General features: G+C 39.7%; 1 protein-coding gene across 1 annotated transcript in view; it reads left to right on the top strand.

Annotated features, from left to right (window-relative positions):
* Positions 1-24,943, top strand: part of SKOR2 (SKI family transcriptional corepressor 2) — a 33,717-nt gene that overhangs the window by 6,349 nt on the left and 2,425 nt on the right. The window contains exons 4-6 of the mRNA XM_060029544.1: positions 8,846-8,911; positions 9,292-9,390; positions 18,821-18,888. Coding sequence (XP_059885527.1) covers positions 8,846-8,911; positions 9,292-9,390; positions 18,821-18,888 — 233 coding nt within the window. The remainder of the gene's footprint in view (positions 1-8,845; positions 8,912-9,291; positions 9,391-18,820; positions 18,889-24,943) is intronic.

Raw genomic sequence — 24,943 nt, 5'->3', positions numbered from 1 at the left:
TAGAAGTCTCCTTGGGCTAAACTCTTACTCTATTTTCGTGCAAATTTTAAAGAAAATAAAAATAAAATTTTATAAATATTCTATAAATGATGTAAAATGTATGTAGTTTTTTAAGGGGTATCAATGATTTGTACAAAACTAGGGGACAATTTGATGTTTAAATTGTTAAATTTAAAATAGTTTCCATAGATTTAATGAGAAAATCCAAACTTCACAATCTGAAATCATCTTTTTAGGAACTTTAATTTCCTACCTTGCACTTAACAGCTAGTATTCATAATTATCATAAAAAATTTAAGTTAACATTTTGACAAATGTGTATACCCATTAGAAATCTAAATGTATTAGAACATGCTGATTTCTTTACTGAATTATATTCTCTTCATTACGTGTACATGAATAGTCTCTATAGATTTGTTAAAAACTGAATTTCTCTTCTTCATCTTCCTTCGATTTGGATGGCTGGGCTCTTTCCATTTGGAAACAAGTTCCTCCTGGCCTTGGAAGGAATTTGGTTCCCCCATACTTAGGAAGTTCAATAAACCCTAAAAAAGTCATTAGAACCCCAAGCATGATAGCCAGAGTGGGTCAATAACTACAGAATCCACTGTTGTCTGATGTTCAGATGGAAATACAAATGTCAAAAGGATGTAAATAAAAGTATAATCAGGATCGGTGTTCACATAAAAATTCCACAATGTCTGGAGCTCAGGGCAGTACAGTCAGTAGTTATGTTGGTAATAACACCTAGTCATGCTATCGATGTATTACCAGTCCCTCCCTCACAATAATTAATTTGATACAGATTCCCAGAGAAACTTGCTCCACATTGATATTCTGTATTACAGTTTCATTCTCACATTATTCAGAGAAGTATGTAGGTAGTAGGTTATATCATATTATTATTATCCTGTATTGAATGTGAGACAGGTGGGACGTGGAAAGGATGAAAATATATTATTGACATGAACAAATGTTTGGGTGAAGAGTATATTTTGTTAAATTTATCTTGGAATCTTGGGTCACAGGAATTTCACCCTCATGGTTCCTTTGCTGAGCCTGCAGAGAAGATATTTTAAACACCAGAAAGTGTTAAGGAGTTTGGGTTGTTGTAGGACTCGCTGTACCTTCAACTGTCCTTGCTTGTAGGAAAGATCAGCTCATGGTCTTCACACTGGAATGCACATTTGAGAAAATCCCCAAATGGTCACCCAATTGGCCTATGTTTTGGTATTAATGTATTTACTTGTGATCAGACACCAAGAACCTGTTCATTTAGCAAAGTGTCAAAAATCCAGATGAGCCAAAGAGATTATGAAGCCTGTGATGAACTGCTTTGTAGTGGTAGCAGTAGAATGCTTTATCTGGAACACCTTGCGGGTGAATGGGGCTACTTCTCCCCATGTAACAACTGTTAACTTCCACATGTACATGATAACATTCATTTGTTTATTTACTCAATTACTCCCCAAATATTTCAGAATACCTACTGTATGCTAGGTATTTTGCTAGGCTCTGGAGATTCAGAGATAGAATCAATGCCAGTCCCTGCTCTCAAGTTGCTTCCGATCAAAAGGAGGGGAAGATAAGGTGTAAGGCAGTATGAATACTATAATAGCAGTCTACACAACATAACATCCAAAAAGGTTTATATAACCATATGTCCCTTTAGCCAACGTTTAATTCAATCATCATTATTGGAAAATATCAGTGTTTTATTTCTGTGCATATACAGTATAACATAGAAGAATGAAATGTCTTTTCAAACTACCTAATAAGTCAGTATGCAATTTTTGATTTTTACATGAATTTTTCACTCCCATAACAATCATAAATGTAGTTTATCAGGAAATTTCTGACCTTTCTCTAAACAAGTAAAGATACAGACTTATCTTTAAATGATAGGTACTTGCTTTAATTTATCCCTAATACAAATTCAGTTTAGCAACAATATTTAGTTCCAGTTCATTTTTTTAGTTCATCATTTTAATTAAGTTTGGCCTTTGTTCAACCTTTCAGCCCTATTGGTAACTGTTACTTTTCAGCGATTTCAAAAAGATTACATTTTTTAATGATTTTTTTCAAAAACCTCCCTGTTAATGGTCATTAACCTTACTCATAGCAGATATTATACTTCTTTATAATTAGAGGAACCAAACATAAAGTTTTAAGCAGCCAAAATCCCCCAGAAGCCAGAACTTTTATCTGTAGGTCTCTTTAAAATAAGACCCATTGCTTTAAAGCCAAGTAATATAGATTAGGGGGATGGTAGTTTGGTCAAAATATTACCTACTCAAAAATATAAATGACAGCATTTTGCTTGCAATCCCAGAGTAAGGCTTTGCATATCCGTTTTGAATAACTTTAGTGAAGTTAAGTGATTTGAAATTGAATGCAGTGGGGTAAGCTGGTGAGGCAGCTGAAAGCTATTGCAGGTCAAGGAAATCACGTAAAGTGGAGTCATCCTCAATTCCAATCCCTTTCATTGTAGAAACGCCAGAACCATTGGACTCTGAGAGTGGCTGCATCTTGTTATATGTATAGAAGTTTTAAAATCAATTTGATTTTCACTGGTATAATTCTCTAGTGTACTTAATATGCTATGGATGGATTTCTGAGAATAGTAAGAAGCAGTTACACTTCTCATGAATATATAGCAGATGAGGCGCTCTGATTTATTATTCCATTCTATTTTAGAACATGCTTATGATTTTTTTAAAAAAAAGTAAAAGAAGAAGAAGAAAAATTCTAAAAAGCACAGACTAGTAGATCTGAGTTTTGATTCACTCACTTACTAGATGACTTTGGGTAAGCCCTTTAAGTACTTTGGCCTCAGTTTATCCACCTCTAAGTTACTACTGACATTTTTATGAACAACGAATTTTGAGGTATTTGAATATATGTATTCAAAATTAGCTAATCCCCATATTTCAAATATAAATTTCTTTTTATTTATGGAAACATTTTCCTTCTTGTGGTTTTTAATAATTTATATGAAAATCAAGGAGATAGAGAAGGACAATAAAAGAACTCTTCAGAAAAAAATAAAAAATAGCATTAATTGACAACACAAGTTCTAAAACTTAAGAGAATTCTAAATGAACTCACAATTCACTAATCAATGAAATCTGATACACTGATTCAAGAAGCAATGTGTATGTAACTCACGATAAATTTTGATCACGAACTGTAAATTTTGTTGTAATTCTCAGTTAACTATAAACTCACAAATATTAATCTTGCTCTTGTTCCCTTTTTTGGCTAATGGAGTTAGTATTTAGTTAGTTCATTTTGCAGCATACCCTCTCCAGTGATATTGATTTTCTTTTCTGTTCTATGACCTCACTACCGTGCCAGACGTCACAGGGGATGAGTTTAATGTAGAATTTAGCACCAAGAAATTAACAGAAGTCCATGTCCCACTGATAGAGGAGAAAATTACTTAACTCTGCGTTCCGTGTAATTGATTTTTTAATGCCTTAATGCAAAATGTTCTCAGAAACCTCTCTAAACCATACGTTGTGCTAAATTTTGTACTAGTTATACAAACTGTAGATTAACTTTGACCCCATCCAAATTGTACCTCTAAGGTAGATTGTTAGGGAAAGAGAAAATTAAACTTCCAGAAATTTTAAATTAAGTCAGATTATAAAGCTAAGATTAATTATTAAAATTCAGTGTTTGTTTGGGAGTTAAACATATATAAGAGGAGTCTCTCTTGATCAACAGAGGCCAGGCCTGTGCTGAGGCTGTTGGGAGGCAGAGGGCAGGCCCAGCCTGCCCTGAGGGCGTGACAGTGCCCTGGGAACTGCGGGCAGACACCGTTGGTAGCTTCGCACGCAGATCTTGCCTTCCCTTCCGGGGTCTGCTCCCCTGCACTAGAACACATGCGATAGCACGAGTCCCCACGAACTATGGAAACATCTAGATGTTTGACTGAAATTTTTTATTCCTCACCTAAATATTAGAATCCATGTGAATTTCATGTATAGACAGCCCCAAACTAAAACAGTGTCATTGACTAAATTTGCCCTTCAGTGTGCATTTTCTGAAATGCATTTTTTCCAAATGTTTTTCATCAGTTGTTGTCAACAACAATCCTGGGGGAACAGAGAAGACCTTTCAATGACAAGCAACTTGCTAGCCCCTAGGGCTGCAGGCTGGGGTAGTGCCCCTGAGTTCTGGCTGCAGGCTCAAAGGAGACTTTAAAAGGGAGACAGCCAAGATAAGGGATAGGAAAAGGAGTGGGATTGAAAGGAGAAGGAAGGAGGATGTATTGCCATAGAAGGGATGGGGGAATGCTAAAATTTTTACTCTTCGTCCAATGTCAGGCATTTTATATTGTACCCTATATACTTTGATGCCCTATACACATACAGGGTACAATACTTAAATGATCTTATTTATTGAATTCAAGTTTAACTTGAGAACAGTAATATCTTTTAATCAACTTCTCCTCCCATCTCATGACCACCAAAAGAACAGGTCATCTGACTCACTCATTTGGCTCTTAAAATTAAGTGAGCTTTTTAAAATTTTAAGGTATTTTAGCTGCTGGAGGCCACAGCAGACACATACGTGAATTAGTATTTTCATGTCTCAGTTAACATTCAGTGCTACAGTTTTATTTGTCCCTGAAAGAAATTTTCAAAATGTCAGGTAGGAACAAAAATGGAAACAATCACAAACTTCCCCAGTAAACTGAAAATATAGAGTAATTCTTAGACCATACAATGGATCAAACTGTGCTTGTTCGTTCGTAGGAATGAGTTAGTGCTTTAAAAACCTTATGACAACTGAGGATTTACAATAGCATTAGTTTGTATTTCTTTCACAAACCAAATTGGATTAAATGAAGTACAACAAGTGTGTGTGTGGAATACATTTGTACCCCTCCCTAGGGTTGAGGTGATGGGGGTTACCTGTAGGGCAGGATCTCTCTGCCTTCAGAAAGCAGATTTTCTAGCTGGGGAAGATCAGACTAGCATAGGTGAAGCATTAGAATATTGGGTACAAGGTGGCAGAGTAAAGATGATAAGGACTTAGAACTTCAGCCCAGGAAGGAACAGATCAGTGGCATCTGAAGAAGTTGGGAAAGGTTTTATGAAAGAGTAAATGACACTTGGGTGGCTTTCTGATTTTGGGTGGATGGGGAGAGGAGGGGGACACCTTAGGGAAGAGAAACAACATAAAGCAGAGCCAGCAGATGTGAGAAATAAGAGTCTGTCTTGGGTAAAAGGTTTGTGCTTAGTGACAGAGAAATACAGCTTGGCTGAGCCGGATGGGACAAGGTTACAGGAGAACCTGGAGTCTCCCGGGGAGGAGTTGAGTGGATTCTGCAATGTAGACCATGGGGAAACAACGCAGGTGCTCGAGCAGAGGTGTGCCATAATGTTTAAGAGAAAGTCATTACCATTGTGCCTTGAAACGTAGTGCTGGTGAATCTATTGGCTGTTTTGGTCTTCCCCCCGCCCCCACCTTTGGATACTCCAGTCTCCCCTTCATCTGCTATTTACTGCTCATGTCTGCTTTGGCATGGTGTATTCTCACATCCATCCCTCTTGTACTTCCAATTTCTGACGGCTGTGTAAGGGCCGATCCAAGGGTGGGGTGGAGCTTTCCCCTGGAATGTGGGACCACCTGGCCCTGGAGGACCCTGGAGAGACCAGGGAAGCAGGGACCATGTGGTTCCAAGCTCCCTGTCCCCTGCTGCACTCAGCAGAGGTATAGTTTCTCTGATGTGGCATCACACTGCCTCTGCCCCCCTGGGGCGAGCAGGCTTCGTGGGCAACGATGAAGGTCACAGTTAACCGGCCCTGTGAGCACGTGCTTGTGGAGAACTGGTGTGGACTCATCCCTGAGCAGCAGGTCCTCATCATATCAGTCCACTGGATGCCTTTTATGCCCTAATTATCCATCACTCTCCAACTTTAAGCCACTCAACTATTTTCTTTTACAATTAAGATCTCTATGGCCCCCCTCCACCCTGGCCTTTTTGTCACTTTTTTTTAAAGGGGGGATATAATGGGAAGGAAAGTAAGAATTTTAGTTCGGGGATTTCTCCAAATGCATTCATTAATTTTGGAAAAGTAAAGTGCATTTAACCTGATGGAATATTTATAAAAATGGAAAGCTCACTGTCAACTAAATCTCATTTATTTAATCTAGTATTAGACTGCCTTTTCTTTTTTTTAAACCAGATGGAAAACATTAGCAGTAATAGTGAACAAACATATCCAGGCTCCCAGAGGTCATTTTTAACCACCATTAACAATCTGGTTTTCACAGATTAGTAATATGCAAAAGGCAACGGTCCAGTGAAAGATACACAAAAGGCAGCTGAAGCTTCTGTGCTCCTTATTTACCTAACATTGAACCATTTTTTAAAATGCTTTGCAAGTGAGAAATTTGAATCTTCTAAGCTCAAAACTGACAGATTTTTCTGAGAAGTTGCAGCAAAATACCTGTTTCAAATAGACACATGTAAAATATTAATTAATCCTTCACAAAGCGGATGAAAAGTATATTATTAATGTCATCGGTAGATTCACCTGTGGTTAATATAGTTTTATTTACTAGCTATTTGTTTAATGCTTCATACCAGTGTAAACCTCCTAACTGTGAAGTAGAAAAGAAATGCAATTTTACATATATTATTTTAATTTTTTAATTTAATTATCTAGTTGAAATGTAATATAAGGTAAACAGTCCACAAAATACACTAGTAGGTCAGAAAGAAGCTGGTCTCTAATGTGATAAGGAAATGGCTTCTAGAGTTGCCTATTCAGAAACTAACTATCTCATTTAAATCATGTCTTGAGGGGTTGGGAAAGTTGTAGAATGATAAAATCTCATCCTGCTCTGTAGATAGATGCAGAGATGTGTGCATGCTCATTTCTTTTCTTGTTCAACCTCAATATTATATGTGGGTATGAAACATCTATGCATTTAACATCTGGTTAACTGAGACTAAAGTAAACATAGGTAAAACTGCGCATAATATGCATTTATCTTCATTTAAAAATATCATTATTCTTGGTTTATACATTTACGATTTGTTACCAACCTTTGTGTTACTCTTCTTTTAGATAATAGTAGTTTGTAGGAATTACATTGAGGTCTGTATTTAAAATGCTTCACCGGTATTTCCTCATTATTTATTATATGGAGAAGAAAGCCAAGGTATTAATGTTCAAAAGCCTACAGAGAGAGGTCATGTCCAAGATGAAAATGAGAATAAGTTTGTGCAAATATGACGTAGATAGTACAGAAAATGGCTGCCATTAAGGAACTCAGGATGCCCTGGATATTGTTGTGCTGATGATGGGGAGCCAGAGGAAGTGCCTTCCCATAACTGTGCACATGCTTGGGAATATTTGTACATTTGTATTTTCATACACACATATGCACACATGCATACCTGCGCACACATACCCCTGACAGTCATCATGTGGACTGCAGAATCGCCATTTATAATATCAGGTTGAGGACTTTTCTGTCCGTCCTTGATATTGTAGGCTGCCACTTTGGGAAGAAATTCTGTTTCCCTCTTTGCAGAAATTTTTCCCTTGACAATGAAATTCCCCAGTATTCCTGGAAGTGGCCGGGACCATTTCACTCCATTTCTTGCTGAGGAAGGGAAATGAAAAGATATGAGAACAGAATTGAAACGATGCATCTAACTTGTGCTATGATTTAGAATTTGCGACCTCCTAGGGTCCCTTTCAGTGACAGCTGAAGAAACTTTATTGAATATGAGTATGCGTCTAGTACTGTGCAAGGCACTGGCCATGCAGAAAAGACAGAGCCCCGCCTCCAGGTAGCCTGCCTAGTAGGTGCAGAAGGCTGGAAGCAAACGGCACCAAGGACATGGAAGAGCTAACCTGGGGGGCAGGGGAGGGGGATAGAGGAAACCTTCTCAGAGCACCTTTGTCTGCACTGCCATATCTCTATAGATGAAAACGGAAAGCTTAATTAAATTATGTGGGTAATTGCAGATAACAAGTTGAAACCTTTTTTAATTCTGATAGCAGAATGGTTGCATTTCTTTGCTTTGTTTATGTTTTCTGGATTATATAGACTCAGTTTATGACTGTAGATATATACATTTTCTTAGCTTGTCATCATTCTAGTTAGCACAGAAGCAAAGAACGGCAACCTAACTTCTATCCACAATACAGTTTATACTGTTTGAAGACAAGTAGTTAAGAAACTATCATCAGCAAGCGTATGACTATTACAAAGTAACATAACTTATTTCACTTCTTTCTTTTCGGTTGATTTCTTTTTTAAAAAGCTATCAATTATTAGGAAACCACTGCAGCCTCATAACTTCTCTCCCAGGGACAGCTAAAGCCTCCTCTCACTTCTTTTTCACCACCCCACATTTTGGTGGCCCAAGAAGGCTGGAGGCTTCTGTTTCCATGGTCTTGTGTGCCTTCCCAATAAAATCAGGCTTCTTCACCTCTAGAAAGAGAGGGAGTCTGATCAGATTTCTCCCAGAAATGTCAGCTGTTCAACCTCCTCTTTTGCCCTTCTAGCAGTTAGCTTGGTTGTAAAGGCTGGGCAGTGGTAGGGGCTGGGAGGGAGGCTGATGTCAGGAGTCTGCTTTCATGGAGCTGTTGTCACAGTCTAGGTGGACTCGGCCCTCATTTTCTGTCACTCCCCTCCATGGTTCAGGGGAATGATACACGAGTAAATGAGGACAACGTTTGGCCCCGAGGACTTCCACCTTGAAGTTATATTTAAAAAAACTCTTTTGTAGATATTAATAGAAAGTGGAAATAACAACTTGCAGAAAATAGCCTACACAAAACTAATATTTTTTTCTCCTTTTTTTTTAAAGGTGAACACACACAAGAGACAAATTCACCTCATTCACTCAGAAAGGATGTAGAAAATATGGGGAAAGGTAAAGAAAAGTTTTAATTCTGTAGAACTTCTCTTAGCTTTAAAAGACTGAAGAGATAATAGGAGGATATTTTTGTTCTCCACTATATTTTAAGCTTGACAAGGAACACATGAATAATATATGGACCACGGGGTGGATATAATTGAGATTAATGCATACATATCAATCAATACATGACACTGTAAAATAATCCTTTAAAATAATACATTACATTGATTTATATTCATGGATTTCTGCACAAAATCTATCCCATGTCTATGCGACCCTTTTTAAACTGGTAAAATATTTTGTCTTATAATAATAACTTGCCATATGTAACAGTCCTCTGGAGAGTCATTTGTAAAGATTAGTAAAGTGACTCTTCTTTTTTTCTTTATTAGAAGAACTTCAGAAGGTTTTATTTGAACAAATAGATTTGCGGAGACGACTAGAACAAGAATTCCAGGTGTTAAAAGGAAATACATCTTTCCCAGTATTCAGTAAGAAATCACTTTTATTTCATTGCCTTATGATATTTGATGACATTTCTATTATTAGGCATAAGGATAGTCTTCTAAATATTATGTGATTACACAAAGTACCACAGGGTCTTCCGGTGGTCTCAAAGTGTTTGGAAATTTTAGCCTGTTATTTATGCTTTGAATCAGCTGACAGATAAAATTTCTTAAAAGAACCTTTTGGTGTTTATTCTATTGGTATATGTGTATCTGTGCCTATGTATTGTGTGCATTTAAAACATGTATGCAAATATACCATTAAATATGTAGATATATTTAAATAGTCAGAAATATTAATATTTTTTAAAACAAAAGAATTACTCAGGTATTTTTTTCTCTAAGGTAGGAAAAACAAAAGAACAGTTAATTCTTATTCTCAGATAGTTCTAGAGAGCTGCCTGGTGCTCGAGACATGAAGATTTAAAATTTAACAATTCAATGTACACATATTTTATTAATTAAAATTAGTACAATTTTAGTAGTTGGGTATTCTCCATACATATTTAGTAATAAAATTTCATTCCAAATTTGGTGGCAAGAGAAACTGTAGCATAAAAACTATTGTCTCTACTCCCAGGGTCCTAGAATTTCAGAAAGACCTATGATAGGTGTCCAGATTTCTAAAATTCACCTGTCGTGTTCTGAATCACATTTGGACAAATACACCACAGTAGTGTTTTTCAAGCTTTTTGGAGTCTCGTTTAGTCATATTTTGAATTATATACATTTAATATTAATTTTTTTCAGGCACACTTTTTTAGAATGTCAGTGCCCTTTGTTTTTTAATCCAGGCATCACAAAACTCATGTTGGTAATTCCTGTGGTAGAGCCATAGGCAAACATCCAGAAAAAGATTTTTCAGTAATTGTGACAATTTTAATAGTATGAGCACAAAGGTCTGCACTCGCCAGAGCTTCTCAAATGTAATCATCAGCACAAACTGAAAGACATGCCCTCTCGGGTAGCATTTTTGAATAGTACTGGGTTCCTGGTAACATGTCAAACTGAGTTCCACCAGACTGCTTAGCAGGGATAAGAATGAAGAGGACTCATGACGGAAGAGAGTTCTGGCCCCAAGGAGCGATAGGGTCGGTCAAGTTTGTGATCTGTCAGTATCCGCAAGGGAAGTTTGGAGCTCACGATGCTTCAGTATTTTGAATTTGGAGAATGCTTGCTGAGGCTTAGAATAAGATGGAAGGGAGGAGAATGGCCAGTAGCTTTTGATAGTATGTTGGGATCATCATTACATTTGTAGCTTCAAGAAAAAGAGAAACATATTAAAAATATCTTTGAAACCTTGAAAAACAGGTGCTTCCAAGGGATCCAGGATTCTCTCATTTCTAAAACCCCATCTTAAAAAAGACTGCACAGTTCCTTGCAGCGATGAGCAGACACTGAGTGATTTGTGTCCCTTCTAAGCTGATGTTTATCTAATTATTGAGTTTGCAGATCCAGTAGAGTGAGTCCAAATCCCACTGAGTCCCCAAAGTATCCACCTAACTCCATGTGAAACCCGTGTAGCCATAACTTATCCTGTTAATAAAAGCTAATCATCATTTTAAGGAGTTAAGTAATTTATACATTTTCTTACTAATTACTCTACCATACAACATGTACGTGTTTCTGTTTTTTAAAAAGTTAGGATGTTGTAGTACAACTGTCCAGGTTCCATTCAGACCCATCACTCATCCTCCTGGTGTGAATTAAAATGAATCCTCTGTGATTGCCGCGTATGTGAAACACTTCAATTAAATAACAACAGAAAAGTTTTGCCCATTTTTATCTACAGTGTACTCCACTGACCAAGGAAGTGGTGCCCAAGTTTGAATAATGCATGGTTTGGACACAGCACCAAGGGGCAGTTAATTTCACACCAGTGAAAATAGCAAATGCACATTACCTGCTTGTTAACTAAATGTGAGAGGCCCCGAGGCTGGCAGACAGATTTAGATTCGCTCAGATGGAAAGGGGAAAGGGAGGACGGAACTTTGTAAAGCCGCCATCAGAAGGAAGCAGAGAGGAATCCCAGCAAGAGCTTTTTACTAGGAGGTGGACTCACAGTCACAACACTTCAAACCCGGTTCACTTAGAGCACTGGGGACCTAAGCTAAGCTATCACCTGTGACAGTTAGGAAGCCAGGCTCAAAATACCCTGAGATACTTTGTGGCTCTGCTACCTCATGGCTGTAGGACCTTGGAAACTGTAAAGTGGGCCGGATAATTCCTGTCCCACAGGAAGATGAGGACCACATGCGAGGATCCACGTGAAGGTCTGAGCACATCCCTAGCACAGGATAAGTGCTCGATGACATCAGCAGTGATGGTGACGGTCATGACGAAGCAGGGGGAGGAAGAGGAAACTTAGCATCAAGCTCTCGAAAAGCATGTCTAGAATGGGTCCAAACTTCTGAGCTTCTCTTGTTGTGCTTTGGGAGTGAGGGATGACCTGTGGCACAGAATAGTGAGGATAAAGATGAGAGGAAGGAGGAGGTGGGGGAGGGGGGAAAGTGGAAGAGGCGGAGGGGAGAAAGCAGGCCTCTGTACTCTGTAGGCAGAGGTTGGGAGGAGGAGGAAGCACAAGCGAGTCTCTCCACTTGCTGGACAGAGGTTTCCAGAGCTGCAAGACTCTGATGGGGAAATGCAGGGAGGAGGAAAGGAGAGGACACCGCAGAGCAAGCAGACATTTACCCTTCAGGTGGAGGCAGCAGAGAGCCTGGTGGCTAGTAGCGGGGTCTCCAGGTTTGGACGCTGACTCCCCCACTGAGTAACCTTAGGCAAGTTACCTAACCCCCTTTTCAACCGTAGAACAATACTACTACCCATCTCGTGGCGTTGCAGAGAGGATTAAATGTATAAAGTGTTTCGCATGGTGACTAGTGACTGATCCATGGTAATGTGCGTTGCTGCTACTGTTACCATTTCAAGGGTAATATGTACATTCCTGCAGGGGCTTTATTGTAAACCAGCTGATATTAGAAATCAGAACTTCTAGAGCTTTCCTGGGCTGTAGTTACAGAGGCTGAAACAGGCAGTGAAACTTACTTTGATATGAGACAATCCGTTTAGTTGACCACCTGGGTAGAACATGAGAAGAGAGCTCAGGAGGGGATCCTGAGGGAAGGTGGGAGAAATGTAATCTAGACTGGGTAGAAGTAAGAGTTTGGAGGAAATGGATGACGAGGAGCTCCACCTTTATCAAGGTCACTGAGGTGACAGTAGGACAGCTGGCCCCACATCCTGCAATGACAGTCATGTTTAATTGGACAGGAGTAAACGGTTGGAGACCCTGCCCCCAAGATGCCACCATTCCGAGCTCTCCCACTAAGGACTGGTCTGATCATCTTTTTTGTTTCTGTTTTTGGTTTTTTTTTTGCGGTATGCGGGCCTCTCACTATTGTGGCCTCTCCCGTTGCGGAGCACAGGCTCCGGACGCGCAGGCCCAGTGGCCATGGCTCACAGGCCCAACTGCTCCGCGGCATGTGGGATCCTCCCAGACCGGGGCACGAACCCGTGTCCCCTGCATCGGCAGGCGGACTCTCAACCACTGCGCCACCAGGGAAGCCCTGGTCTGATCATTTTTGCGGCTGCAAATCCAGAAGTCATTTCAGCCATCACATTGTGTCTGCCTTCCCTAGTGAAGCTCTCCTTCCTCCCGGCTCCTCCAACACCCTGCACCTTCCTTTATTACAGTATTCAGGCCTTTGCTGTCATTTTTCATTCATTTTACTCTCTTGCCACTGGCCATCAGTATAACTTCAGAGCCTAGGCCTGACTGGGACCTGCCAAAGGGTTGCTGGATGAGGCCACGAATGGAGAAGGCCCTCACCCTCTCCCTCTCCTGTGTCGCTGCCGCGGGGTGCCCTGGGTCCTCACTTCCCTTCCCCACTCCAGCCCTTTCTGCTCACTGCTATTAGCCCTGCCTTCCTAAAAATCTACCTTTGGCACCACGTCTTCCACTCACTGTAGTGATTCCCTATTGCTGACCGTATCGCGTCTCATCTAACTCCTGAGTGGCTTTTACAATCCTCCATAATCGGCCCACCCAGGCTTATTACCACTTCTCCCCCTACTCAGTTCCACTTACCCTGCGGACCGCCCTCGCCCCTCACTTTCCACCTCTGCATCCTACGTTTCTCTAGTCCAAATGCCTCCCTTGTCTAGGTACTCCCCATCATTTGGGACACAGCTCAAGCTCTGCCACCTCCAGGAAGCCTTCCCACTCTTGCAGTTTGCACTCTGTGCTGAAGTCCTCCTGTGTTTATTTCTAGTTCCATGGGTGTTTTGTGTTCACTCCTCTCTGATTGTTTCACCCTCTACCCGACAGTGTTGTAAATAATTTCAGGAGTCTTCTGTTGCTGCCCATGCAGCAAATTGTGGGAACATGACGTACTCTCAATCAATGGTTGATATAAATATTGGAGTCATATTCAAAGAGATTAAAACTGACAATGAAGATGAGATTGGATCACTGATAAAGGAGATTAGCAAGGACTCATGAGTTGAGTCCTTGGATTTGCAGGTATGATGACAAATTCATGGCATTTGAGAGAACCAAGTGGAAAGGCCAGTGGTTTACAACAGGGAAGACCTACTAATGGCTGGGGTTTTGTGAAAAACTTAACTGGTAGATTTTGATCATGTCATCGTCTTAGATTTTTATAAAAAAATTCTTTTCCAAGTTACTTTTAAGGTTACTTCTTATTAAAAACAAACTACATTTCATCTACCTGAATATGGTTGTCCCATCTTTCACCTGTGGCTGTTACTAGATTCATTCTATGTTCAGTGGTTTCCATCCTTCCTTCTTCTCTCTTTGTTGTAGCATCCTCTGGAGAAGCAGGGATGGGGATTCTAAAACATGGTACAGATCAAAAGTCTCTGTCATTGTTTAAAAGCAGTGATAACAAAATAAAGACCATGTAAATGAAATAAGCCCCAAAGCCTATTGCTTGATGAGTAGGCTCTACCAGGGGAACTAGATCTACCATCTGAGTTTTCTTCTAATTTCTAGTGCCAGGTATGTAGGCTGGATACTTTTTGTTGCTGTTTGAAAAACTCTTTGGCTTTTCAAACTGTCCACGTTTGCAGAGCACAGCCTTCAGTGCTTTTCTCTGCCACCTCCTTTTATGCTGTCGTCTTCCAAAAATAGCTGGGTTTCAAGTGATTCTCATTAGAGTAAACAGCTTAATGATGTTTTCATCTCCACTTAAATTGTGTCTTCATCAACCTTAGAACATAGCAAAACTTTTAGTTTGTTTTTTCTCTCGCCAATTAACAATCTTTATATCTCTAAAGTTATACACATGCTTGCTGTAGAAAAGTTTAAATATACAGAAATACAAAGGAAAGAAAATAAAAATCACCCATAATCCTGTCACCTAGAGGAAACCAATGTTAACATTTTGGAGTTTCAGCCTTTCTAGTGCATATTAAACCATTTTTTAAACAAAATGAAATATTACGCACACCAGTTTTTACCCTCCTTTTTTTCACTTAACATGAGCTTCTTTTCAAGACTACCTAGCAGTCTATAAATGCACTCTTACATTGGACATTAAAGTTTATCCAAGTTTTAGGCATCGTTGTTACTGAATCTTTGTACAAATCCATGATCATCTCCCTAGGATAAACTCCTAAAAGAATTTCTGTTAGCGTATGAACTTTTCAAAGCTCTTGATACATAATTTTATGTTGCTTTCCAGAAAGGTTGTACTAATTTATACTTCCATCCTTGGAACACCACGTATCATCTTTTCTTTAGATCTTTGCTAACTTAAATGGAAAAAGTGGTTCCTTGTATTATATCCTTTTCTCTCATTGCTAGGGATATTGAACACTTTGCACGTGTCTGTCATCCATTTGTGTGTTTTGTGAATGCCCACGTATCCTCTCCCCGTATTTCTTTTGACATGTTCATTTTCTCCTGGTTTATGTGAGCTCTTTATATACTAAAATATTAATTCTTCGTCATGTTGTAAATAGTCTTTTGTTTCTGTCCATTTTGAAATGTTGACTATGGTGTTTTGTGTTTATTGTCATACCAAAGTTTTAACTTTTTATCTAATCAAATCTGTAAGTCTTTCCTGTTTGCTTTTTGTCTTTGATGCCCTTCCTCACTCCAATCTTATAAAAACATTCACCATTTTTCCGGCACTTTAACAGCTTCATTTTTTTTTTTCACTTTAACTTAAAGAATTGTACTGTGTGCCATCACAGAGCAACGAGCATGAATTAAGTAAGGACTAGTTATCATCACTCCGCTCCAAATTACCCTTAGCTATTTCCTTCTCCAACATCAGGCTCTCCTGGGCTGCCAGGGAGGTGCCACAGCCAGCTTCAGGCAGCCCTTCATCTCCCACCCACCTCAGCCTCACCCTGATCAGAGGCACTGCGGAGCCCGAGAGGAAGCTGCTGAGGTTCAGAGGGCAGATCTCTCCTTCACAGAGGGAGACCTGCTTGGGATGAGCTCTGGTGTCTGGAAAACACACTGATCTTCTGAAGGTATTCTGGCCAGGTACAGGGCCAAGGGCACTGGAACCAGGGCAGTTTGCAGAGCACTGACTCCTGTTGCCTGGTACCCAGCCTATGGGCTTTGACCCACCTCCAGAGCATCCTGAGGTGGCAGGTGTGTGGCAGCCCCTCATACAGTACCTGCCTTCTAATTTTCATCAGTATAAGTCAAAATTACCCGCTCCCCATTTTCCAACACAGGAAGGACAGAACTGGGTGTGTGGAGCCCAACCAAATCAGTTTACCTTGTCATCAAATCTTAAAGCAGTAGAGCAAGAAAGGACCTTACAGAGCGCATCGTTCCACGTTCCATCGTTCCATCGTTCCCTTGTTTGTTCAGATGAGGGTCTGAGCCTCCAGAGGGGGGTAATTACTGTCCAAGGCAGAATCCAGACCTTCTGGTGGGTACTTCATTCTTCTATTCATTCCTCATTCATTAACGAGCCCCTGCTGTGTGCCAGGCCCTGTGGTGGGCTTTGGAAATTTTTAAAGTGTCTAAAACTTATCTTCCTGTCCTCACTGTTTCACTGAGAGACAGATGTATAACCACTAATCATAGTACGGATTATGGATGCATTAACAGAGGTCTGTACAGAGTGCTGGAGGAGTACAAGAGAAATGTGGATAATTCTGGCAGGAGAGGGCAGGAGAATTGGAGAGAACATTTCAGAAGACAGAACGTTTGAGCTGGACTTGAAAGAAAAGGGAGATGTGTGCTGTAAGGGCCAGGCCACAGCAGTGGCAAACACAGAGTGGCTGGGAGTGCAATGCATGTGTGGACTGGAGAGTGGTTTGGTGGGTGATGTGGTGGAAGGAGCTTTTTCTACCCCCTTTGCTGCAACCAGCTGAGCCACCTGCTGTTCCCTACTCCCGCCTCCACATCTTAGCAAAGAACCTGATCACACCTCCTCAAGCTTTTCCTCCTGCTTAATCCTCCAAGGGAACCCGAGGGCTCCTTCCTTGACCCTTGCATAGCACCACAGACTTACCTCTATTACAGTAACTTTCACATCAAATTCTGAGGTGAGAGTAGGAAATGGGTCTTCTTAAAAATATGTATATTATAAAAGGCAAAACTATGGAGACAGTAAAAATACCAATGACTGCTAGGGGTGGAGTGGAGGGGAGGAATGAATCAGCAGAGCCCAGAGGATTTCAGGGAAGTGAAAATACTCTGTATGGTATTGTGATGATAGACATATGTTATTATATATTTGTCCAAACCCATAGAATGTCCAACACTAAGAGTGAATCCTAAGGTAAACTATGGACTTTGGGCGATAATGAGGTGTCAATGTAGGTTTATCCGTGGAAACAAATCCTGGTGAGTGATGTTGATAATGGGGGAGGCTGTGTGCGTGGGGGGAGGCACAGAGTGTATATGGGAACTCTCTGTACCTTCTTAATTTTGTTGTGAACCTAAAGCTGCTCTTTTAAAAAGGTCTTTTAAAATTAATTAATTAAAAATACATGCTTGAGGTTGGGGAAGGAATTCAAAATAGTGTAGAAAGATAGATCAAAAAAATAGGGCTTCCCTGGTGGCGCGGTGGTTGAGAGTCCGCCTGCCGATGCAGGGGATACGGGTTCGAGCCCCGGTCCGGGAAGACCCCACATTCTGCGGAGCGGCTGGGCCCGTGAGCCATGGCCGCTGAGCCTGCATGTCTGCAGCCTATGCTCCGCAACGGGAGAGGCCACAACAGTGAGAGGCCCACATACAGCAAAAAAATAAATAAATAAAAATTAAAAAATAAAAAGAACAATGTTTTTAGTTTCTGAGTATCCAGAATCTCATGAGTGGTAAAGGGTTTATTACCTTGAAAGTGATGGGAATCCCTCACGGAGTTTTAAGCAGGAGAATGAAAGGGATTTGGAGGCCAGATTGTCAGTTGGGAAACTTTTCAGGGAAGAGGTGTCTGCATTTGGGAGGTAACAATGGCAAAGAGAGGAGAGGATGGAGGTAGAATATACAGGACTCACACACCAGTTGGCTGTAGAGATGAAAGGAAGAGAAGAGATGATGACAGAGTTTCTGGTTTCGTCAAGCCACTGCCCTGACCATCCACCACAGATTCATATGAAATCATGTTAATTTCTCATTTAAAGCAGAAAAAGCTGAAGTTAGCCAAGTCCACACTTTAAAAAAGATCAGTGGAGAAGATGAAAGAACAAGATGCACATTAAGAAGTCATTCCTTTCTGGAAATACAATAAAAATGATCAATATGTAGAATGGCAAAGATATTTTGCACAATATGTCTTAAAGTTCCTTCCTTCTCAGATTGAGGCAAGGTCTGTAGAACCACATAGGCCCAAGGAGGACGTAAGACAAGGCTGCTACCGGGTGGGAGAGTTTGCAGGTTGGGAGAGTCCAGTCAGAATTCATTTATCACTCACTCTCTTAGACGTGAGATGAGCTGCAGTGAAGCCAGGCAGGCACATCTAACAGACCTACGTCTTATCACCCAAGGGTTCGCGTGCACAAGGGTCCACGTTTCCTATGATGGGCTTTGTCTGAACTTCACCCCGTCACTAGCACTAGACTTCTGAAGACAGTGGAAGCTCTCAGTACTGTGACTGGCTCAAGTGTTCAAAGACTAGAGAACATGCTTGCCCTCGACATTCCCGAGTAGTTATCATGTGCAAGGAATTATACTAGATGAGCTATGCGATATTGTGAAATATAAGAGATAGACCTTTGCCTCTCAGGATTTACCGTCTATTCTGATTAAATCACATTCTTGAAGAAAACATCTCTTCAAACAACTATAGTGTTTACTTTTAAAAATACCAAAGGGCGAGGGGGGGGCAGTTCTATGGGACTGTCAGTAATATTTTTACTAAATATACCAATAGTAGATTTTACACTTTAATTAATCTATTTCTCTGTTTCTCATTCCTACCAGATAATTTTCAGGATCAAATGAAAAGGGAACTAGCCTACCGAGAAGAAATGGTACAACAGTTACAAATTGTAAGATGCATTTCTACTTAAAAATAAATGCAAGGTGATGGGTTTGTTTTCAAACCACCCAATATGTATGAAACTGTTTGTGTTTTTGCCTTGAAATCCTTTGGTCCACTTCACTCTCCGCTGGTTTAGATGCTAATTGCCAAGAGATTTACTTAGATGCAGGATACACAGATGTGTCAGTACATTTCCTCTAAATGTAACTACCTACCATGTGTTAATAGACAGATGTGTACATTGTCTCTGAGGGTGAACCAGAGGTACCTGCATTGTCTTCCACTGTGCAGACTTCCGAACACAGCGCTGGGCTGCACCAGAAGCTCAGGGAAGGGCCATTGTCTTTGTCTTCCCCCTCCTTCCACCACCCAGACCTGAGCAGGCCCTCTGCTGTCAATAGAACTTAGTATAAATACAATTAATCAATTAAATTCACTTGAACGACGATGAAAAGAAACGAATTATTTCCAAATGAAGTGTGTTACTCTATCCTAATCATGTCTGAAAGTGGACACTGACAAAGATCTATTTATACAGAAACAGGGAAACAGGAAAATGTCTGATAAATAAATGTTGTGAGGTTTTATGTTTTTCGTTTTTTGAGTTTTTTTTTTCTTTTCCCTGAATTCCTCACCCTTTGTCCCCATGCAGATACATCTGGTATTATTTATTAGTGCTTTGAAAGCAGTCTCCCAAGCTTCCTCATTTTCATGAGTACAATGGGGAAATAATTTCTGCTTAGTTTTTGTAAGATTATTTATTTATTTATTTATTTGCGGCTGCGTCGGGTCTTCGTTGCTGTGCACGGGCTTTCTCTAGTTGCGGCGAGCGAGGGTTACTCTTTGTTGTGGTGCCAGGCTTCTCCTTGCAGTGGCTTCTCTTTGTTGGGGAGCATGGGCTCTAGGCGCACGGGCTTCAGTAGTTGTGGCACACGGGCTCAGTAGTTGTGATGCATGGACTCTAGAGAGCAGGCTCAGTAGTTGTGGTGCACGGGCTTAGTTGCTCCGCGGCATGTGGGATCTTCCCTGACCAGGGCTCAAACTCGTGTCCCCTGCATTGGCAGGCGGATTCTTAACCACTGCGCCACAAGAGAAGTCCATTTATAAGATTTTTTTTTTTTTTTTTTGCGGTACGCGGGCCTCTCACTGTTGTGGTCTCTCCCGTTGCGGAGCACAGGCTCCGGATGCACAGACTCAGCGGCCATGGTTCACGGGCCTAGCCGCTCTGCGGCATGTGGGATCCTCCTGGACCGGGGCACGAACCTGTGTCCCCTGCATCGGCAGGCGGACTCTCAACCACTGCGCCACCAGGGAAGCCCCTATAAGATATTTTTAATCACCTGGGTAAAGACATACATTGATCCTTAGTGTTCTTCACAGCATGATTATTATAATTTGGGTTGCTTGGTGTTTCTGAGCTTGTCCACGTTATCCTTATGCCACAAAGCATGTATCTATGCAGACCCGCCTGTCTTGTCTAGAGAGCCAGGCATCTAGCTTTCTGTCAGGATTATTTAAGGAAGATGGTTATTGATGTTTCCTTTCTGCATGGGAGAAATCATGCTTGCGTTAATGGAGATTGCTGAGAGTCATTTTGAAAGCAGCCTTGTATTTCATGATGTTTTCCCCCATTCTAGGGGCTCTATTAAAAGTACTGCTTCTAACTTTAACCCTCCTTCTGAGGTTTTCCTGGATCTCAAGTGCTGGTCAACAACTCTCAGTTCTGAAAACCACCTCAACATAAGACCCTCTTAAACAGGATCTTTCTTCTTGTTTTGGTTTTGCTTGTGTTAGTTTCATTTGCACCTAACTTCACTGGGGAACAGAAGGATTTTCTTAATCAATTGAAAACTAATCCCCCACAGGGGTTAAAAAAAAAAAGTATCTACTCTTCTCAGCTTTTGATACCTAGATAATAAGAGCTGCTCATTACTTGCTGTGAATTTACGTATTGTTTTATTTGTCCAAAGGAAGAATGTAAAGATAGGATCAGAGATAGAAGGATACAAAATTTTAAGACCTTACTTATTTTACATAGGATATCATTTTCAGACTCTTAAAACAAAAACTACCACACATGCAACCAAAAGTGTGTGACTGCTGGGTGGTGATGAGCGTAGCAAAGGGGGCGTTAGGAAAGGAAACTAAATAATTATTTCAGTGCCAGTTATTTAAGGCCAGTTATGTAATTTTAATGTCTTAATTTTCTTTGACATTTGGCTTCTTTAGTAAAAGAGGAGATGATATTGCATCCATGTAATAAGCAGGAAGTATTAATAAAAGAAAAAATATCTCCTGTCTTTTGAGATATTTGGTACATGGAAGATACAAATTGGTATTACAAAATATCTTGATTACATTGTATTGCAAAATATTTTATCATTATGTATTTATTTATCTAGACAAGTGTTATTAATTCATATTCCTCTAGATAGTAAATTTTCCTGGTTGCAAATTAAATTCTTTGGGAGGAGCTGGAATGTTTTCCCCCAGCCTTGTAGGTACAATATAATTCCTGAAATCCACAAAAGTACATCCAGACTACCAACATGAAAATTGGTGAAATACACATGATTTGTCCCTTCCGCTTCTTCCCCTTCTTTTGTGTCCCCTATCCTTAGATGCCCGGGTCTTCGTGCTACCTTCAACACCTAGCATGGTGTCTAACATCAAATAGGGATCAGTAGACATTTGTTGAATTAACCACCACCCATGGACGCCCCCTGACCCAACGCTGATACTGTCATGTAGCAATCCTCTTAATTCTTTTCCAAATTGTCCTGGCTTGGTCCTGATTTCCTCAAATTTTTTTTGTGTGCTGGGGAACTACTACCAAAACTACTAAAAGAAGGCATAGTAGTGAATTACTGGGACCTTATGTATTACAGCACTGTCCTTGTGACTAACAGATACAAGCTTTAAGGTCTGCAAACTTGAGTTCAAGATTCATCCTGTATAGTTCATTTGATCAGTTTCTAGACCAAAGGGACCTGTTATAAGGTCCAACCTAGTACCCTGATAGGGATATGATAAGGCACAAGTGTTTAATAAACATGAAATGCACATGTAAACATAAAATGCTGTGCCAATACAAATAATCAATTTAATGGCATGCCCCTTCTCAAAGTAGTACCTCTATTAGTGGAACTATTTGAGCCCTGGTGGCTAGAGATATATTTGTGCGGGAAGGACCTGTGTTCACACTATACCATCTGCTTTAGAACTGAGGCAGCAAACTCAAGTTTACTTGAACAGAAACTTATCCTGTCCCTTATTCAGCTTGTTGTATTTGCTAAAGTAACTGGAGAAAAATGTCTTTAGAAAATTATACCTAAATATTGTCAAGAAGTTGCTAGGTATCACAATTATTGACTTTCTCAATATTTTTAGTTGAATGCTCTAATTCATCAGTAAATATAGTTACATGCTTTGCTCCTTGAGAACAGAACAACTCACCAAAAATTATTTTATTCTTTCATGTTTAAATTATTTTATATTTAAAGTTTACAAAGCATGTATTACAGAATAGTCATTTGCTTACAGAATAGGCATCTTTTCCTTTAGATGAAATAAAAACCCACTCTGCAGTCATGGAGAATTCAAATATATTAAAACCATCATATTTTGTAACAATTCCCATAGATCCACAATGCATTTATCCTATGCTGTTGCACAGTGTTCTTATTCAAGATGATATCGAAAGCATCTTGGGTATCATTGCCATAGAAAGAAAACTTATGAATTTCTTTGGTTCCTGCATTTTTAGATTCTCCGCTGACTAATTTCTACACCATTGCTTCCTTTTACAGTTTGTTAAATGCAAAGTTGTGATGACTATAGACTCAAATGATTGACTCTCTTTGTGTGTTTATAAATAAATGTGCATTTATCTAGTGTGAGATTTAAAGCATATGCAGTTTATTTAACACATATACATGGGCCACAAGCTAATATTTTTTTTACAAACAGTTTAAAATGAGAGTTTTACAGTCTTTATCACAGTTTGTGTTATGGTCCCCCACCTCTGCTCTGGGTTTTCAAGTGCTTAAAATGTTGTTATTACCAAATCAGATTTACTTATACAAGCGAAGAAATATGTTCCTCTCAATATGAACCAAATACAAAGGTTTTAGAATTTAGCACGTTCATGAAGGTGTTAGTGTTTAGTATAATAAAGAGCAAAAGATTTCTCATTCACAAGTGAGCTCTGGTTCTAGGAAAAAAGTTCAATTTTTAAAACAAAACCATCATCCCTTAGGATTGAGAAGAAGGTGAAGAAACCATTACAATGTTATATGTAAATTATATCCCAATTTTTAAAAAAATTTTAAAGAAGAAAGTGAAGGCATTTTACTAAGTGTATAACCATTCTTAAAAGATTGTTATTAGAGTATAGTTGATTTACGATGTTGTGTTAGTTTCAAGTGTACAGCAAAGTGAGTCAGTTATACATATACATATATCCACTCTTTTTTAGATTCTTTTCCCATATAGACCATTACAGAATATTGAGTAGAGTTCCCTGTGCTATATAGTAGGTCCTTATTAGTTATCTATTTTATATATAGTAGTGTGTGTATATCAATTCCAATCTCCCAATTTATCCCTCCCCCCTTATCCCCTGGTAACCATAAGTTTGTTTTCTACATCTATAACGTGTACAGCCTTTTGATTAAAGTTTTTCCAAGGACTGGAATATAATGTAGTTTACAACATGAGCCGAGACTACTGTGATGCCTTGATAACCTTTTTTCAATTTTTTATTGCTAATTTGGCAACAATTTTTTAAAGCAAGTACATGTATGTATAAGCTACTACCGTAGGTTTGTTGAAGGCATGTCATAGTTGAAGACATAGTTGTTGAAGACATTAGTCATAGTTCTTGAAGGACACTGTGAAGCTGCAACAGAAAACGCATGATAAATGGCTAGACCCAGATTCACATACTTTGAACTTGCTGGATCGCTACCAAGGGGCACGTAGATTGAGAAAAAGTGCTTTTAAAATATGCTAGTCTTGAAGTGCCCTCTGCTGTTCTTCCAGAACACTGCAGTCACACGCAGCCAGAGGGAACCAGTCTCAAAGTTCCTCATTAAAGCCTCAATTAAAATTAATGTTCAACCAATAGATTTAGTACTAATGTTTCGTTCACCGTGGACTTGTAAAAAGTCAGTTTACAACTTTCTGATGGTGTGAGCACTGTGCTTCCTTGCCGGGAAAGGAGCGGTGACAGGTCTTTATCGTTTCTGGAGGAGTGCTCCCCCTTTGGCAAGGGTACAGCTCTTCAGCGTGGTCTTTTCTTGGAGGATCTCCAGTATTCGTTAGGATGGGAACTTGCCCAGATTTCTACCGTCTGAACACAGGGAGTTTTTAAAAATATGTTTTACATATTTTTAAAAGGTAGATAGAGCACTTTATTTTTAGAAAAAGATCTCTGGGCCCCTAGAAGATTTTGATTTTATGACTAAATATGTAACAAGCAGAGGACTTGATGTAAGTCTGAACTTCCTTGGAAGCTGCCTTAAGATTCTCCAGGAGACAGACTTTGACTACAGTGGGTCCTTTTCCAATTATTGATCTATTGCCTTGCATCTTGACAATGCAATGACTCGTTTCTTAATTATATATCCTTTTTCTCGTCTTTCTCCTTTTGAGATGTTGAGCCACCTTAATGTCTGAGCTCAGGCTAACTCTTGGCACAATCTAGGAAATTATGTTTTTTGGTAAAATCTCAATACTTTTGATAGACTAGAGCCAACTAGGTGATTTAGAAGTTATATAGCAACTTTGAGGGGTTTTGTCCATGCCAATCTTGGTGATTTCCAAGCTGGTCAGAATGAAAAGAAAGCTTTTATAAGTTCTATTACAGGAGATTTACATGGCCTAATTATCTTCAATGGAGCCTCTAAGATCCTGAGCTCCCCCAGTTGGGGAGTATAGAACCTGAAGCACCATCAATCATAAAAGTGCCCATTACTTGATGTATCATAAGAAAAGAAGTTTCCAACTATGATTCTCAGATACCATCAATTATAGTACATCCAACTTCAGAAGTGTTAAAA

Source organism: Delphinus delphis, chromosome 13 (assembly GCF_949987515.2).
Source record: "Delphinus delphis chromosome 13, mDelDel1.2, whole genome shotgun sequence".
In the NCBI taxonomy this organism is placed as follows: domain Eukaryota; kingdom Metazoa; phylum Chordata; class Mammalia; order Artiodactyla; family Delphinidae; genus Delphinus; species Delphinus delphis.
This window is presented reverse-complemented; position numbering and strand designations above follow the sequence as displayed.